At 36.7% G+C, this 19516-nt stretch overlaps 1 protein-coding gene across 1 annotated transcript in view; it reads left to right on the top strand.

The window, feature by feature from the left end:
- RNF169 (ring finger protein 169) overlaps positions 1 to 19516 on the top strand; it is a 56148-nt gene that overhangs the window by 1476 nt on the left and 35156 nt on the right. Inside the window, exon 2 of the mRNA XM_054725637.1 lies at positions 16785 to 16858. Coding sequence (XP_054581612.1) covers positions 16785 to 16858 — 74 coding nt within the window. The remainder of the gene's footprint in view (positions 1 to 16784; positions 16859 to 19516) is intronic.

Below are 19516 nucleotides of genomic sequence, written 5' to 3'. Positions count from 1 at the left end.
GCGCCTTTTTCGTTGGGAATTGTGCCATGTGTTATTTTCAGTAGCGGGAGAGGAGGCACTGCTTGTGTATGGAAGTGCAGCCCCTAGAAACTACAGCTCCCAGGATGCAGCTTGTTTTGATTCTAGCCGTCAGACACCTGCCACTCGTTTATTTCTGCGTCTTGCCTTTCTGTGTTTCCTCTTTGAAACTTCACAACATCCTTAGGGGATAGGCGCTTTTATTTCCATTTTACAGATGAAATGGAGGCCCAGAGGAGTTAAGTAACTTGCCTAGGAATGAAAACCATATCCATCTGATTCCTGCTCAAATCAGGGATGAAGGGCTCCTCAAATGTCATCTAATTTGTGGGTGCTGCGTGATGTCCTCATATGCTATTTAATTTGCTTCAAAGTCTGAGGTTATGTCCAAATAATAAGACAATATTTCTCTGGTCCCCTTATTAGTACTCTTGATTATATGGTCAAATAGGATAGAAATTTCTATTTTTATTTCTAAAACCTGGACTCCCTTGTGAAATATCCAGTCTGAAATTTGAATCATGAGGAGGAATTTGGCTTGATGATTTATGCAAACTTTTTCCCTTGAAGAAATTTATCAAAGTGTATCCGTGATTAAGGAGATTATATAAAACAAGATTCCAAATTAGGATATATTGAGTCACTTAGTATCCATTGAGTATCCAATTACTTTATATGTTTATATGAGTACCACAATGAAAAATGTTTTTTCCTTAAATTTTCTTGTTGTTGGATCATTAAGTGTATATAATTACATGCTTATTAAATCAATGCATTATAGAAAAATATTGCTGGGCAGGAAATTACCTTCTAGCTTCAGCAGGTTGTCTGGACCTCTTTAGGTTATATATAATATTTTTTAATTTAAAAATTTAATAGGCAATGCATTCACATAATTCAAACAATGTAAGGAAGTATACAATAAAAGGTTCCTCCTACCCCATCTTCATTTCCCACTTCCACCAAAGATTCTTGTTTATTCTTCCACAATTTATTTATGTTTATACATGAAAATTAAAATATATTTTATATTTTTATCTTTTTACACAAAAGGTTATATATTATGCACACTGTTCTGTAACTTGCTTTTTTCATGTAACAATGATGGAAATTTTTTCATATTAGTACATAGACGATTTCTTCATTCTACTCACAGTTGCAAGGAATTTCATTGAATGGGTACAACAGTTTACTTAACTGTCTGTTGGTGGACATTGAGGTTGTTTCCAATTTTTTACCATTATAAATAATTGCTTATAAAATTTTTACATAAGTGCATATGTGCATTTTTATGAAGAGGTAGCTTTTCTTAGATTCTCAAGTGTTTGCAAAGAGAAGGTTAAAAGAATCATTGCTTTAACTCAGGTCGCTCATTCTACAGAAAAGAGAAATGAAGCCCAGAAAAGAGAGTGATCAGCTAAAGGTCATCGTGAGTTAGTAACAAATAAACAAGGGCTGAGAGGGTAACCCATTAATAAAGGCGAAAATATAGTCTAATTCACAGTTAAGTGCTCATAATGGCTTTTAATAGGGAAAGCTAAAAATACCAGTTTCATAAATATTTACATTATACGTTTAGGAGTGGGAAACAAACAGAATTAGCAATTTCAGGTGTATTAAGAAATATTGCTTTTCGTGTTCTTTTGGCATAGTCAATTGATAGAAGAAAGGTCAGGCCTGCTTTCTATTACTGGGAATGAAATTTTGTAGTAAATACACTGGTGTTAGTGAAATTCTTACAATTTAAAAATGTTGAAGCCTCATGGCTCTTTTGTATTTGTATCATCTATTAAAAAAAAAGGAAAGGAAGAGTTTGATTGTTGAAAATTTTGGTTGTGCAGGTGACATTTTGTTTTTTTGCCAGCTTCTTGGCAAGCTTTCAAGTTCAGAACCTTAATGATTCCTGTGTAAAATTTTTTATTCTTCTACATATTGTCAATTTGCTTTTGGATATAATATGAGTTGATTTGTACAACATTGTGAAGGCTAAGTGGTCATTTTAAGATGAACCCAGACTTCAACTTTATGTTCTTTGAGCATCTGCAGCCATTGTGTATATTGACGTACAAAGCATTTGTACCATCTGGAGCAATATCCAGCAAGTATGTAATGAATGCCTACTCTTTGCCAGGCACTGTTCCAGGTTTTTGGGAGACATTGAAGGTTGAAATATTCAAAGATCTCTCCCTTTTGGAGCTTATATTCTAAATTTAGAGACAGTCCTGATCCATTGATTTAAAAAAAAAAAAGAAAATTTACCACACAGGTGTACATAGGTAGGTTTGCAACTATGTACAACAGTAACAGGCCCCATTGTTAATAATTAATGAATATTAAGAATTCATTTAGCCTTGTGATTTGAAATTAAGCATGCTCATTTTAAATTATACTGCCTTTGAACTTGAAACAAGACATTTTTAGGACAGTTCTTTTTCTTCTACCATGGGTAATCATTAAAGAGAAAAGCTAGACACAGGATGATGAATTTTTTTAATTGGCAGTTTAAAATTTGTAACTATTTGTAGTATTAAAAGTACATTTCAAAAATTGAATAGATTAAAAAAATTGAATAGTACCTCATTTATCCCTTCCCTTTATCCCACCCCAAACTCCTTGTTCACTTCGGATTAGCATTTATACATTTAAGCATTTTTCTCTTTCTGTGAAAAACAAGTGGTTCTGGTTTATTACTCAATTGGCAGACAATGTTTGCTATGTGTGCAGCCTAAATTGCATTTAGGACTAATGAATAATTAAGTCATGTGATTGTAGTGTAAAAGGACAGGAATTTCCCTGGCCTGTATGGATTTGTTTTAAAATGTATAAAAATGACTCAACTTCTTATTCTTACTGACTCATATTCCAGACTTTGAGAGTGTCCTTATGTGTTATACTAATGCAGGAAATATTTGCCATGTACTTGTGTGCTTTTTAAAACTCAGGATGAGATCACCTCACCAACTAAGCATTAATCACTATAGAAGGGATAGTTCCATTCTGTAGAATCCAGGATTGAGCAGCAGGAATTTAGAAGGTATTCATTTTTGTTCATTCATATTTCTTGTCTAACTTCCAGTTAATCTTGGAAGAGTTGCCTACCTTGAATTTGTTTATATCTAAGTTTACTTGCATGTAGGATGTAGGATATGTTTGTCAAATTTCATTTCACTAATTCAATGAGCATTTTGAATCTTACATTTATACTGTGTAAGATAATACAATAAAAAGATAATGAATAAGATATGGTCCCTGTTCTTTAAGATTCCACAGTCTGGTCGGGAAAACACACCTTATCAAATAACAATACAAAGTGGTAAGTGAGGTAAATGCACGGTGCCAACAGAGTATAGCAGCAATTTTCAACGTTTTTTGTCTCATGGCACACATAAATTAATTACTAAAATTCTGCAACACACCAAAAATATATATTTTTTGCTAATCTGACAAAAAATGGCTGTAATTTTGATTCATTCACACTGGACAGCTTTGGTTGTGTTGGCTTTTTTTTTTTTTTTTTTTAACCATTTAAGGGAAAAGAGGTCAGTGCCCCTGACTAAATAGTCAGGTGTTGCATGTTTTAAAAATTCTTGTGGCACACCAGTTGAAAATTGCTATAGAGTATATGAATGGGACAATTGACAGTCAGGAGGAAACCTGACGAAGGCATTTGAGCTAAATGTTGAAAGAGTAAGAATTCACCAAGTTAGGAGGGATGGCCACGCCAGGCAGAGGAACCTGCATGTGCAGGCATACAGTACTTGACATATTCAGAGACCGACAAGAAATTAAATATAGATGGAATGGGGAAGAAGAGAGATTTTTTCTTCTACCATGAAGTTAGGTCATGAAGGGCATGGCATGTCATGCTAAAAGAGTTGGGGACTTTATCCTGTAGAAAGTGTTGAGCTCTTAAAGGTTTTTAGTAGTGAACTACATAATCATAAACGTGCTTTAGAAAGATACTGTTGGTTGGAATGTGAAGGAAAGATGTAGTAGAAAGTGGAGGAGGGGAGTCCAGTCAGGGGGCTACTTCAGGAGTGCAGGCCAGAGGTGAAGGGGCTGGACTGGAGGAACGCAGTGGCTGTGGGGCTGTTTCCTTTAGTCATTAACTTAGTGACCATTTGAGGGCCTTCTGTGTGCTAGGCATGGAGCTACAAATAGAAGCATGATTCTCTCAAAGTCAGTGTCGTTGGGAGGATTGTATATAAACGTGCAACTGAAATGTGTTGTAATAAATGCAAGATATAACTGTAGGAGGGAGAATAGTATAAATAGAGCAAGTTCTGGAGACAGACTGCCTGTGTTCAAATTCCAGCTCTGCCATTTATAACTATGTGTCATTGCCTAACCTCTCTGTACCTTAGTTTCCTTATTATGAAAATGGTGATAGTAATAGTAGCAAAATTGAAAGGTTAATTTTAAGACTGAATTATTAGAATGCTTAGCTCAAATGTTAGCTATTTTCGAAAAAAAGAGAACCCAGCTGCAGTGAAAGGCAGACACTTAGATTCGGTAAATGGATGATGGCAAGATAAGGATGAGGGAAAACAGTACTATATTTAAAAGCATAGGAGTATGAAACAAGGAATTTTAGGGATTGTAAGGAGGAGTGGTTGAAGTATAGAGTATTTGAGGGAGAGTGGAAGGAAGTAGAATTGGCAGAAATAAGTAGTTACTGGATAATAGTGGATTTTGGATGCCATGCTAAGGAATGAGGACCCACCAAGAGTTTTAAAGAGGAGTTCATCTTTGCATTTAGGGAGATCACAACTATGGGTGTAATGTAACAAATGCATTGGAGAGCCCAAATTCTCTTTTAGCAAGATGGCTGAGGTAAGCTGAAGGCTCTTCTGCTACAAATACCAAACAAAAAGCTGGGTGGTACAACACAACAATTCTTTAAAATATGTTCCTGAGCGTGTAGGAAAGATAGGAAAACCTCCAGGTTCCAGAAACAAAAATGAAACTAAAACCCAAAACTTGAGTAAGCCCTGAACTCATGCCGTGTTGCCCTGGAGCAGGATGAAGGGGTGGAGTGAGGAGTTATTTCTCGTTTTCTATTTCTAGCTGATTGCGTATTAACCAAGTGGAAGAAGGAACCAAAACTAAGACTTCTTCATATACCTGGGATCTGATGTGCTGCATCCTAGGAGACAGGGTGGGCTAGAGAAAAATCTTCCCACTGACACAAGTCAATAAAAAGAAATCTGTCTTGATTTGCCTGCACTTTATGCAAAGAGGAAATGGAAAAAAGCTTACCTGAGAAATTGAAGCATGAAACTTACGCCTCACTCAAATTTGGGATCTGAATTTATATTATATGGGTCAGGTATCCACATGTTGAGAAATTAATATAAAAGCTGGCTCCACACCCATGGTTATGTGGTTGACCTATGAACCAGGAGGTCACGGTTCCATTCCCAATCAGGGCACATGCCCAGGTTGCGGGCTCAATACCCAGTGTGGGGTGTGTGGGGGCAACCAATTGGTGATTCTCTCTCATCATTGATATTTCTATCTCTCCCTCTTCCTTCCTCTCTGAAATCGATAAAAATGTATTTTAAAAAAATAAAAAGCTGGCTCCAAGCTCATGATAACCCTGGGTCACCCAGAGAACAGAAAAACAAGACTTCAAGGGGAACTCCCATATCTCAGGCCACAAGGGATTCTTACAGAAGAAATAAGCCCAACTGAAGATGAATTTATAATTTAAAATTACACACAAGAAAAACAGTTTCTACCACAAATAAGAGTCAGCAGATAGAAAAAGATGATTATAGCTCCAAGAATTGGGATTGTAGAATGGCAGTTTGAAAGATAATTTAAATGAGCATATTTTAAGTGACTGAATATATTAAAGGATTAGTTGGCATCCAAAGAAATGAATAAGACTTGATGAAACAGGCACATTTGAAAAAGAATTAAACAATGAAAAATGCAGGTTAAAAAGCTCAGTGAATAAGTTAAGCAATAGTCTACAATACATAGATGAAAAAATCAGTAACCTGGGAGGTAGATCTGAGGAAATCCTAAGAATGCAAAACAGTTAAGATGAAGGAAGATATAAAAGGTCACGAAGACCCAACATCTAAATTCCAGAAGGAGAAAAATAGAATGAGGGAGATGTGGAATGTAAAGAGATGATGACTTGAAAATATTTTGGCATTAATAAAAAGACATGAATTCTTAGGTTTAAGACTCATGATTCCCTAGCAGAATTTAAATGAGCAAAACAAAACCTCACAGCTAAATACATTGCAATGAACCAAAGACACTATTAAAAGCTACCAGAAAGGAGCACAGAATGTGAGCAGACCTCTCTTAACAAGAGAGGCCTGAGGAAAATGGAAGACTATCTTCCAAGTGTTGAGAAATCTGAATTTCATACTCAGCTTAGTGATTCAAGAGTGAGTGCAAAATAAAAATATTTTTAGATATAAACAAAAATATAAGGAATTTATCACACTTTCTGAAAGAACTATTATACTAAACAAAGTACTTCAGGAAGAAAGAAATGTAACTTAGGGGATAGAGTAGAATACAAGAAGTCCTGGTGAACAAAAATTGGTAGGTAAACTTAGCCAACATTGACTACAGAAAACAAAAATAATTATGACAACTTATGGGAGCTAAAACCAAAGTGGAACTAAAATACCAGTCAAGGATAAAATGTAAGCTGGGGATTGGTCAGCATTAAAGAGTTCTAATGGTCTATATATAGTTCAAGAGGAGGATAGAGATATTGATTAACTTTAGGCTTTCAGTCAGATGCATATTAAAAATTTAAGGGTAACCACTAAAAGAAAAGAAATATGATATACAACTTGATCTACTGTACACACATAGAACGATACACCTCCCAAATTAGAGAATACTAGTATATATTCTTTTTAAACAAATGTGGGACATTTACATAATTAGCTCAAGATTCATATATAAACCATGTTATCTGACTCAATACAATAATATTAGAAATTAATAACACATATAATCAGTTTTCCCCGCCTACAAGTCCTTGTTTGAAAATTAAAAAGCAAACCCCAAAACTTCTAAATAAAGTACAAATGAAAAACAAAATCATGGGAATTGGAAAATATTTAGAATTTAATACAGCTGAAACCATACTAAGAGGAAAATTTAAGTGCCTATATCATATTTCATTGAATCTTAAGATGCTCTGGTAATGCTTTCCTACAGCTTAGACTTTTTAACTTTATACTTATAAAAGAGCTCATACATTTACTTAGATGTAGATTTAATATGTCACATGTATATATTTATAAAAGAAAATGAAGTAATGAATTAGAATACTCCTGTGACTTCCTCATATTCAGGATCTGATTCTTCTAAATCATTTTTTGACTGAATCATAGATGTTTTTGTTTTTCTACATAGTATTGCTCAACCATTGAGCCACACTGGTCAGGTGAGACAGCACTTCTTAAAAGTCCTCCACAGCTGTCTCCAGCATCTTCTTTCAAACTTCTGGTTCCCATCAAGTTTTGATGCCAATGCTTCATTGAGCTTGCCAGAAGGTAGCCACAAAAGTTTTTTAGATGAGACTCATAGCTCTTCCTCAGATGGTCTGTAAAAGTTTTATTGGTTAACATTGAGAGGTTACAATTGTCCAATCATGCCACCAGGGATAATTGGCAAATCACTATACAGTTTTTGTAAGCTGCTTCTTATCTTACATTCATAACTGTGTAAGCAATGAGAGTGGCATCATCACTGCTGCTGGCTGGCAGTGATTCTAAGATTCCAATGGTAGGAAGCATCCCAAGTTCAGAGATGTTAATTTGGAAAAATGTATGTCTTAGAATCTGTAAGGTACTCTAATTGAAGACTGAAAACTATTAAGTGGCTAACTGAAGAAGTTAGAAAACTCACAGCAGATTAAACCTAAAGGAAGTAGAAGATTGGAAAGATAACAGAAATTACTGAATAGAAAACAAGATAATCAAAACCAAATCTAATTGAGGAATTAACATAGAATCTATATTATAGCCAAGTCTCTGGCAAAATTGGTCAAGGAAAAAGAAAAAGCAAGAAGGCATATATAATGTTAGGAGTGAAACAGGTAATACATCTCTAGATAAGATAAAGATTTTTAAAAGCCCATAAATGTAGAATATGGCAAACTTGATGCCCATGGACTTGAAAAATTATATAAAATAGTCAATTTCCTAAAAAATATAACCTGACTCAGAAATAAGTAGAAAATGTGAATAGAAATGAACTAAAAAAACAAATTGAGTAAATAGCAAAATCTACCCACTAAGTAATACATGGATACAATGAGCTAAATTCAGTTTATGCAAACTACAGATGACCCATTTTCTTCCACAAATATGTGAAGAAGAAAAAGCAATACAAGGGAAATCTGCAGTTTAAGTGTATGAACTTATTTGGATCCTGATTTGAAAAACTATAAAAACATTTGATTGGAATTGAATATAGGTTGGATTTTTTTTTATTAAAGGTTATTAAGTTTTTGAGTGACAGTAGTTTTCTGGTTACATATTTTAAAAGAGTCCTTTAAGAGAGATGCTAAAATGTTTCTGGGTAAGATGATATGATATCTGGAATTTGTTTCAAAATCATTCAAAGGGAGAGGGGGCAGGTAATGATTAAGGGAATAGATTTAATAAGATTGGCAAATAATTGATTTTTTTGGACTCTTTAATTATTTAACACTGGTTATTCAACTATGCTGACACCAATACCTGTTTTAATTAATATTTATAATAGTTTAATATTTGATAAACAGTGTGTTCCAAAATGGTGTTAACTGTTCTTAGCCACTAATCATCCTTATTGATAAGTTCTACTTTAAAAATAGTTCCTTTCTGCCCTAGTTGATTTTGGAACACATTGATTATCAAAAATTAAACTATTATAAATATTAAAACAGGTATTGTTGTCAGCATAGTTGAATAACCAGTGTTAAATAATTAAAGAGTCAAAAAAAAATAAAGTAGACTCCAGTAACATGCGGTCATATATTTGAATTTGGTAGATGACAGGTGGCATTATAAGTCATGTGTGGATGTTAAGTTTGTATATTATTATAGCAGAGAGGGAGAAATCAATGGTGCTGGAGAGAGTGGGGAAAACTGAATGAGCTACGTTCACGAAGAGGTGAGAGAAATGAGATCTGGAACCCCAGGGGGAGGTTGATCTTTCACTGGAATAGGGGATACTTCTCCCATTCTGGTGACTAGGTACTTATTACTCTCTTATTTTTGGACAATTTTAAGTTTAAAAGTTAAGTTTTCTAGTGAATCAAAATCTGCTTCCCCAGTTTCAGTATTTATTTATTTATTTATTTTTAAGATAATTTTATTGATTTCAGAGAGAGAGAGAAACATCAACGATACGAAAGAAACACTGAGCGGCTGCCTCCTGCATGCTCCAGACTGGGGATGGAGCCCACAACCCAGGCACGTGCCCTGACCTGGAATGGAACCGGTGACCTGCTGGTTCATAGGCCGACACTCAACCACTGACCCACACAGGCTGGGCCAGTGTTCAAGTATTTAAAGGTCATGATTCTTTCTGCCTAAATTTTTAGGTTAAAGTTCTCAAATTCATCTCTTTGGTCCTCTTCCTCCCTTTCTCAAGATTGTGGTCAGACCACATAGAGTTCTTGGAATAGAGTCTGCTTTTTGAAACCTTTTTGACCTTTTGTCACCTATGATACTCTTCCTTCTTATCCTCCTGTCAAAGTATTCATCTTTTAAACCCAGGTGAAACAAGCGCTCTGTGAGATTTTTTTCTCAAATATGAGTCACACCATCCTTTGTGCCACCACGTGAGTATATGCATCTGCCATGTCAGTGGATTTTAGTTCTATGTTTGTGTGTCTGTCTCTGGCAGTACACTGAACTCTTTGAGGCCAGGGATTATGTCTTTGTGTAGTCAGCACTTAATGTGGTACCTAGAATGTATTAGATACTCAGTAAATGTTTAATGAAGGGGAAAGATTCCTAAAAAAGACCTTTAAGTTTTTGGTCCTATGTCATAATTTCTTTTCTGGTCATCTTTAACTATGCCACTCAGAACTGACCCATATACTTTAAATAATGGCTGACTAATGCCAAGTATAATGCGGCTTACTGTGTCTTCATCTGGATGCTAAATTCTTATTAATACTACCAAAAATTGCATTGGCCTTGCTCATATTGAATTTGTAGAAACAAAGTCGCTTCCTCCCCTCCCCCCCGCCCACATGAACTGCTATTAAGCCAGTTTTCCTCATTACATGTATGTACAATTAAATTTTTAAGCCTGAAGATAACATATAACAGTGAACTTATTTCCTTCAATTTTATCATTTCTCTTGTGCTTGTCTAGTGTTTCGTTCTATAAAATCTATAATAATAAAAGCGTAATATGTTAATTAGACCAGACAGCTGAACGACCTTCCTGACATTCTCTGGACAACCTTCCAAACGAAGCCGTGGCTATGAGGGCCGAGCTCCTTGCACAAATTTTGTGCATTGGGCCTCTAGTCTCTCTCTCTCTCTCTCTCTCTCTCTCTCTCTCTCTCTCTCTATATATATATATATATATATATATAATAGAGAAATATACTAATTAACCGGGACGTTGTAATGGGTTGGCTGGACCGGAGGAGGTTGCAGGCGCAGGGTCGGGGGCGGGGCGGCAGAGGCCTCGGTGCACCTGCGCTGGGGGAGGGGCTGATCAGCAGCGGCCCAGAGAGCAAGGCAGGGCCAGACAGGCGACTGGAGGGTGGGCGTCCGTGCGATTTCCAATGGTGCGCTGGGCTCCTAGTTACTATAGTAAAACCGCAAGCCCTGGCTGGTGTGGCTCAGTTGGCTGGAGCGTTGTCCTAGACACTGAAGGGTGTAGTGGGTTCAATTCCCTGTCAGGGACCATACCTGGGTTGTGGGTTAGATCACCGGACAACCAATCTCTTGTTCTCTCAAGGTAACGTTTCTCTCTCTCTCCCCCCCCACCCCTACCTTCCCTCTGAGATTTGTCAGCCTGTTTCATGCTTCTATGTCCCTGGATCTATTTTGTTCATTAGATTCCACATATGAGTGAGATCATGTGATACTTGTCTCTCTCTGACTGTCTTATTTTGCTTAGTATAATACTCTCTGGTCCCTCCATGCAGTGTCAAAGGGTAAGAGATCCTTTTTTATAGCTGCATAGTATTCCATGGTATAAATGTACCACAGCTTTTTTATCCACTCATCTACTGATGGGCACTTGGGCTGTTTCCCAATTTTAGCTATTGTAAATTGTGCTGCTATGAACATAGGGGTGCATACATTCTTTCTGTTGATGTTGCAGGTTTCTTAGGATCTATTCCCAGAAGTGGGATCACTGGGCCAAATGGCAGTTCCATTTTTAGTTTTTTGAGGAAACTCCATACTGCTTTTCATAGTGACTGCACCAGTCTCATTCCCGCCAGCAGTGCGCTAGGGTTCCCTTTTCTCCACATCCTCACCAGCACTTGTCGTTTGTTGATGGTAGCCATTCTGACAGATATGAGGTGTACCTCATTGTTGTTTTAATTTGCGTCTCTCTGATGATTAATGAGTGAGCACTTTTTCATGTCTCTTGGCCATCCTTATGTCCACTTTGGAGAAGTGTCTACAAACATTTAATAAGTTTTTTTTTGTATCTGGGCTGTAACATTTTGATTAGTTCTTTGCCAAAGGATAGTTTCATTTTTTTAAACTTATATTTACCGTTGTAAGTATTACAGATGTCCCCTTTTTCCCCATTGACTCCTTCTACCCGCCCTCACCCCCTACCCCAGGCCTTTACCACACTATTGTCTGTGTTCATGGATTATGCATATATGCACATAAATTAATCTCTTCCCACCCACCCACCCCCGCCTTCCCTCTGAGATTCCACAGTCTGTTCCATGCATCTGTCTCTGGAGTCAAAGGATAGTTTTAAAAAACAAATAGTGTAAGTTAATGCAATAGTAATCTGTGGTGTTTATTATGGCACTTAAGTAAGCAGTCTTAACATTTGATGTTAATATTTTATTAGCTTTTAACTTTGTCTCTGTGTACTTCCCCTTCTTCCCAGGTAAACACTCTGTGTTACCAACTGTAAATTGTTACTTGTCTTGGGCAAGTGGGTAAGTGAGCACTTGCATTAGTTGAAGACAGTTGGTACTTGGCTGTCATCGGCACTCTTGGAGAGTTAGGGATAAACCAAAAAATAGTAAATAAAATAGAAACCACTTTACTTTGATTTTAAAACACATTTGTGGTTCACTCCCTATGTTTCTACCTTTTTACTTCTGGTATGCTTAATGTAACATTCAAATTTCTCTTTTTGCATATTCCATTTGACAGTGGTTGTTTGGAAGATTAGTTGGTAGTGTGAGCAGGTAACCTTGAGATGAATACGGATAATGGCCCCTTGTTTCCTGTGTACCCCTGCACTTACACATGTTTTGTCTCTTGGTGTTCTATGCAGCACTTGGGTGTTTAGTTTTACAACTCTTTGACATTCTATAGTTGTTTCACGCAAATATATTTTTCTTCCCTAGTAAGATTGTAAGTTTCTTTAGGACTTGGACCATTTATGTTCAACCTTTATTATATACCTTTCTTGACTTTCTTAAAGGAATAGTCTCTACTTTTGTCTTCTTCCTCATTGCTCATTCCTCTTGAGTAATGGTTCCTGCTTTCATGATGAGAATTTTACATTCTCCACTGCTTATGAAGAACGTAGATTTTGCTTCTGGCTGTGATGGAACAGATTGAAGCAGACCAAAACTACTGCTGAGAATAATTAGAAAAGCCTGATTTAGAAAAAAATCTCTATGAAGGCATTGGTAAGTTGCCAAGGCAGCCAGGACCTTCAGACATTTGTGGATTCTGGCAAAGGGAGAGTGCAGCTATTAAGAAGCAGAAGAGCCAGCAGAGCTTTCTTCATGGAGCTAGAGATTAAAAAAAAAATTGTGGTTCAGGGCTGCCAAGGCAACCAGAACTTGAGAGGCCAGATACCAGAGAGAAAGGAGGTGCATCCCCCTCCCTCTGCCCCCCTCCACCTGCTTTTCTCTCTTGAGGCATTTGCTGAGTCTTAAACTGCGCAGAGTAAAAGGCTAAGAGGTTTCACAGAAAGATACTGAAAAGCAAAGCATTTTTTAGCAGTTCCTTTCAGTGTTGAGGAGAAAAAAGTTAGGACCTTCTAAGGAAGGTAGGCTTGGTAAACACCCCAGACTCATTTGGACCCTTGAAGGGCTACAAACCAGGGTAGAAGGAGCTTTACAAGCTTTGCAAAGATTGCAGCCTGCCTTGAATCAGCTCATGTCCCGCCCCCATTCTAACTGCCTATCAGAGAACATGGTGAATCCTCTGTAGGAATATAATATCATCCAGAGCCTCTACAGTTTTTTATACACAATGAATGACATTCTAAGAAAATTACCAGGTAAACCAAGAAACCATGTCAGGCATAAAAATAGACAGTATAGAAATATATTCATAGTACCCCAGTTATCTGATAATTTATTCAGTCTCTAGTTGAAGGACAGGTTGTTTCCAGTCTGAGTGATTTGCAGTGAATATTCTTATATGTACATCTTTGTACATCTGTATGATATTTATCTTTAAGATAAAGGATGCCCTTGCTAACTCTTGCCTTTATCAAACATTTTTTTAATCTTTGCCTACTGATACATAAAAGCATTTTGGTTTAAAAGGTTTTAATATCTTGAAATATGAATGAAATTTAACAGATTTTAATATGTTTGTAAATAATCTAAAATGTCCTTTGCCCATTTTATATGGCTTTAAAAAATTATTAAAGAGGTCATTAGGCTTTTAAATTATTAAAGAGGTAATAAGACATAGTGAGTAAGAACACAGATCCTAGAGCTAGATTGCCTGGGTTTAAGTCATATAGCTCTTTCCCTTACAGCAGTGTAGCCTTGGGCAAATTAAAGGCTCTGTGCCTCAGTTTCCTCATTTGTAAACTGGGGATAATAGTCTCTCCCCATCAGATCATTATGAAGATTAAATGAGTTAGTAATTATACAGTCCTTAGAATTGGGCTTGGTATAATGTGGTACATAACTGCCGGCTATCATAATGATGGTGGTGGTGGTGACTGAGATGGAAATTAGCTAAAGAGATTTTTTTATTGGCCCAAGGGCAAACCGCTCGTCAGTGGGCGTATAAGGGCCTGGTCACTCTGCTGCACTGGTGAGTTGAGCCTACAGAGTAAGAAACTCACACATAGTTGTCAGGGTAGCATCTTCCCATTAACGTTCAGTGAGGTTCTTTTTCTAATTTTGTATTGAGTGTGGATGCTTTGACAGTGAGTGACACTTCATTCCTGAGGGTTTGGTGCAATTAGCAAAATGTTTGTCTTGTAGTTTGTTTTGTTTGTTTGCCTCTATTAATACCCGGTAACCACGCCCCAGAGAAAATCCTTTTTAGGAAGGACCTTCAAGGAAGTGTAGCTGCTCCTACAGTTTACATTACCCTGAATGCAACAGTCAGCTTAGGGTACTGGCCACAGGTCTGTGTCATTCTTAAGGCATCATATTGATAGAGTTCCCCTTCCTGCCAAACATCAGTCAGAGGACAGACATCAAGAAAGTACTTGAACCACTGGGTTCATTTACAAATACCAAACATTCAGCATCTCCCTGCCACCGGAGGTCCTGCTAGCACTTCTCTGTGAGGTGAAGGAAGGGCGAGTGGTTGTTTTTGTGCCACAGAAACACTTGAAAACCCCCATTGAAGCTGGTGGAGGGATTGGTGAGATTGGGACTAACTCCTCTGGACTAAGGTTCTTTTCTGGTTCTTTTGGCATCTTGTTGCTCTGCTTATTATTATTTTTTAAAATAATTTGTGTGGTTTTTTTAGAGCAGTTTTAGTTTCACAATGAAATTGAGGGAAAGGTACAGAGATTTCCCATATACTTCCTGCTCCCATACATACATAGCTTCCCCCATTATCAATATCAGGATGGAAGATTGGTTACCAAGGGTGAACCTACAGTGATGTAAGCACCCGAAGTTCATTAAATTCACTTTGAAATGTTTATTAAGAAATAAGTTCATAAATAAGGCCAAGTAGGTACTCCACATACTGACTGAAATCTTACTATGCCTTGACTTATTTGAGAGTAACAAAAATGGGCAGGGGTGGGGGGGAGTACCAATTTACATTTACCAAATACTGCCCGGATGGACGGGGGTGGGCAGCGCACAGAGGATTCGTAGGCAGAGAAGTGCTCTGTACAGTATTGTAATGATGGATACATGTCACTATACATTTGTCAAAATCCACAACACGTACACCACCATTGTATAGTGGATGAAGGTGATGGAACGTCTTCTCTCCCATACCCAGGGTCTAACAGTTCTCTAGTACTTGGTAGACCTTTAAGTTACCGTAATTCTACGTCTGCCTTAGATGCAATGTTTCTAAGGATCTTCCACTCTTCTCAGATGTACTAAATAAGAGTCTTTGTAAAATAGTTGAGACAACCGAAAGATGACAAAGTCAACTTTTCTGCAACAAGCATTTATCAAACTCAATGGGATGTAAAGTTATTAGAAAGTCAAAATAAATACTGTTTCAATCACTGAATAAATGCATAGGGGAATTTAGAAGTGTCATGTACACTTAAGGAGTTTGTGTGTACTTTCCCCTCCTTTTTGACAACATTTAGAACTTACCTTTTATTCCTGTTCTTAACTTGGATTTTAATCATCTATTTTTATAACCAACATGTATTGTGTGCCTTCTATGGCCTGAGTATCTCGGATTCAGAATTTTAGCTAAAAAAACCAACATAACAGATTAAAAATATTATATATATATTGTAACTAGGGTCAAGAGACACAGTGCTTTAGAAAGATGGTTATGTGCAGTCTCTGGAGAACCTTGAATGACATGTTGAAGAGTTTTTACTTTTTGGCAGATCAAAGCCACTTGAAGTCTTTGAGGATAAAAAAAAATCTGGTTATATACTGGAAATATTTACAGACTGTGTACAGGAAAACAGTCTGGTGACAGTGTTTAAAAAATAGAAAAATACAGTATTATGAATAAAACTTTAGCTCATTTAAAATGTTACTTGGTAACATTGAACTAAGACCTTTAAATATAGTTTTTCCTTAAAGTCTTTCAATATGTTAACTTTACCAGTCAGGCCCTTCCAGACCACTCTATATAAAGTAATCTTTTTCTCCCATTTTACATTTGTTTTCTTCCATAGCACTTAGTGCCACCAGTTGTATTATATACACACATTTATTTGTTTTTTGACTGTTTCCCTTCACAGATTGCGAACTCCATGAGAGCTGGGACCTTATTTGTTCACTGCTTCTCTATGGTGCTTAGAACTGTGCTTGGTTTACACCCTTTAATAATCATTTGTTAACTGAATGAGTGAATATTCAAGTTAGTATGACCACAACTTTTAATGTAGTTTACAGTGTGGGGACAGCAGTAGGATGAGGAGTTGGTTGGTTCCTTCCTAGAACGTCCTGTTTAAAAAAGCATCTTCTTGCCCGGCTGGTGTGGCTCAGTGGTTGAGCTTCTACCCTATGAATCAGGAGATCACGGTTTGATTCCTGGTCAGGGCACATGCCTGGGTTGTGAGTTCAATCCCCGGTGTGGGGCATGCAGGAGGCAGCTGATCAATGATTCTCTCTCATCATTGATGTTTCTATCTCTCTCCCCCTCTCCCTTCCTCTCTGAAATCAATAAAAAAATGTTTTAAAAAATCTTCTTTTCCCTTTCTTCCAGAGTTTATATTCAGAACACCAATCAAATTAAGCAAGCCTGGGGAACTTCGTGAGGAATATGAAAGCCTGAGAAAGGTACAGTATACATGTTATCATGCCATTCATTTTTAAAAAGTAAATTAAAATAATGGCATTAAAGAATGCTTAGTGGGAGTTTTGGTTTACACTAGGGGTTTTTTAAATTTACAATACAGAGCCTGTCTTTCTCCACGTTACATTATTCCAGCATAGTTAGGTTGTAGCTATAATGGAAGTAGAGTAAATCTTAACTAAGAGCTCCTTCTAAGCTGTCCTTTCAAAGATGAAAGTGTAGCTCATAGGCCTGTCACGTACCTGCTGCAATAACTGGCCACCAAGAGAGGTCTTCTTGGCATTTAAATGTTAGTTAAACACCAACGTTCAAGCTTTAATAATAATAGCTTGTATTATTTTTCCTTATGTTGCAAGGTTCTCCTAATTGCATGTAACTGGTATTATCTTTTATTGCTTTTACTCTGTTAAGTACTCCAGAATAACTGTAACTTAGGCCAGTAAGAGGGTAATGAAATAACTTCCTAGAGAACCTTCACCCTTGGGAAAGCTTTTACCTGTGTCCACATCATCTTATTTTGGATGTTTTCAAGCTAATTGTCTGGGAATCACTTAGAGAATGAAGTCTTTAAAAAGGCTAGTAATAAGAAGTATGTTACAAGATCTGTATCATCCTTCCCCAGCCCTCTTCCTGCAGCACCATCTCTTACCCACCCTCATAAATGATTAGATAATCATTCTACCTGTGGATATTTAATATTTTATAAAGATGAGTAATCCACTTAATCTGAATCAGGCATCTTCAAACCGAGAGGCGAGACAGATTATTTGTAGAATTTTATATTGAATAAAAAAATCAGTATTAACAAGGCCATGTTAAAAAGGTAATAGAAAACTGTTCTTAATTACTATATATTCTTTGACCCTTTTAAAAAGGAGGATGTCATATGCTGAGTTGAGCTGTCATTCTCCTTTAATATTGGTATTGTGAGGTTTTTTTGTTTGTTTGTTTGTTTTTTGTATTCTGTGTTTTAAAAAAATCACTTACAAAGCTTTTTCTACATAGTAAGAAATTATTCTCAGGGCCACATCAAAATAACCACAGATTCCTGTTAAATAAAATTCTAGAATATGCAGATACTTAGTTCTAATGTACCTTTTCAAAAACATGGCCCTGGCTTTGACTCAGTGGTTAGAGTGTTGACCCTCGGACCGAAGGGTCTGGGCTCGATTCCTGGTCAAGGGCATGTGCCTAGGTTGCAGGGATCTTGGAGAATATGGTTTAAAGCTATCGGCTTGAAGATAAAGAGAAAACACGGAGTGGGAGATAGAAAAAGGAGTTAAAGCAGAAGGCATAGTAAGAGTAGAGGTTTTTATAAGCCTTGAGAGAAAAGAAACCTTGAGTTACTTTTGTTCCTCTTAGGAGGGAGGTGCAGGAAGATGGTTTTAAAAGGGACTGATGGCATAATGTTGAAGGAAGCTAGGACATTCTCATCATGTATAAAGTGAATTGTGTTTGAAAAACACCTGTGTTATTTGGAATAAATAAAAGTTAACTATAGGTCCTTCTCCCATGGGATCTATACCCAAATACCAAAGTTATCCTGCATTCATTGTACAACCTGGAAAATGAAAATTCAAGTCATAAAATCAAGTCACTAATAGCACATCCATACAATGGAATACTATTCAGCAATAAAAAGGAATGAATCATTGGTACATGTTACCACATGGATGAACCCCAAAAAGATGATAAGTGAAAGAAGCCAGATACAAGAGACCATGTATTATATAATTCCATTACAGAAAACTAGAGGCCCAGCACGCATGAAATCATGCACGAGTAGCTCACTTCCGCTTGCCTCAGCTGGCCGCCCCACCCATCCCGCTTCTAGCTCGCTGCCCCGCCCGCCCACCGTGAGAGCCGCTGCTCGTTTTGTTGTGACAGCGTTACGGTGTGACGGCCACGGTCCTTTTATATAAGAGATGTTCAGAATAGACAAATGTATAGAGAAAAACAGATTAATGGTTGATTGGAGTAGGGGGTGAGAATGGGAATTAACAATAAATGGGTGTGAGTGATTTTATTATAGTAGTGAACATTTCTAAAGCTGATTTATGGTGTGTTCCCCAACTTGAGAAATTTACTAAAAATCATTAAATTATACACTTGAAATGGATGAGTTATATAATATGTAAAATATGCCTCAATAAAGTTGTAAAAAAAAATTTAAAGGCACTAGACATTTTATGGAGACCTTGATAGAGAAAAAGATGTCTCAGAGTGCATATTTTCTGAAACAAAAGAAATATATAGTTATCTGGGTGAATCTCTAGGGGAGGAATGTCTTTAAAAATTGGTACTGAGCAAGGGATGGTAAGTGGAAATGAACTCTATAGGACTCCCCATTACTAATTTGATGTATAACATATTACTAATATATTTTTTATTTAGTATACTTTATTATTTTGTGTAAGTGGCAGTAAAAACCTTTATATGGGCTATAAAAAGTTAACAAGAAATTTTATTCCCCTAATTCTGGTTTTTTTAAGAGATGTTTTCTTAATAATCATAGATTATCCTACCCAAGGGATAGTTATGCCTACCGAGCTTACTATGGATTTCTAAATTTTATGATTCTATGAATAGATTTATATTTCTAAGTCTGTTTAAAATATTCTTCCTGCCATATGTCAAAGTTG

Source organism: Eptesicus fuscus, chromosome 13, assembly GCF_027574615.1.
Source record: "Eptesicus fuscus isolate TK198812 chromosome 13, DD_ASM_mEF_20220401, whole genome shotgun sequence".
NCBI classification, from domain to species: Eukaryota; Metazoa; Chordata; class Mammalia; order Chiroptera; family Vespertilionidae; genus Eptesicus; species Eptesicus fuscus.
This window is presented reverse-complemented; position numbering and strand designations above follow the sequence as displayed.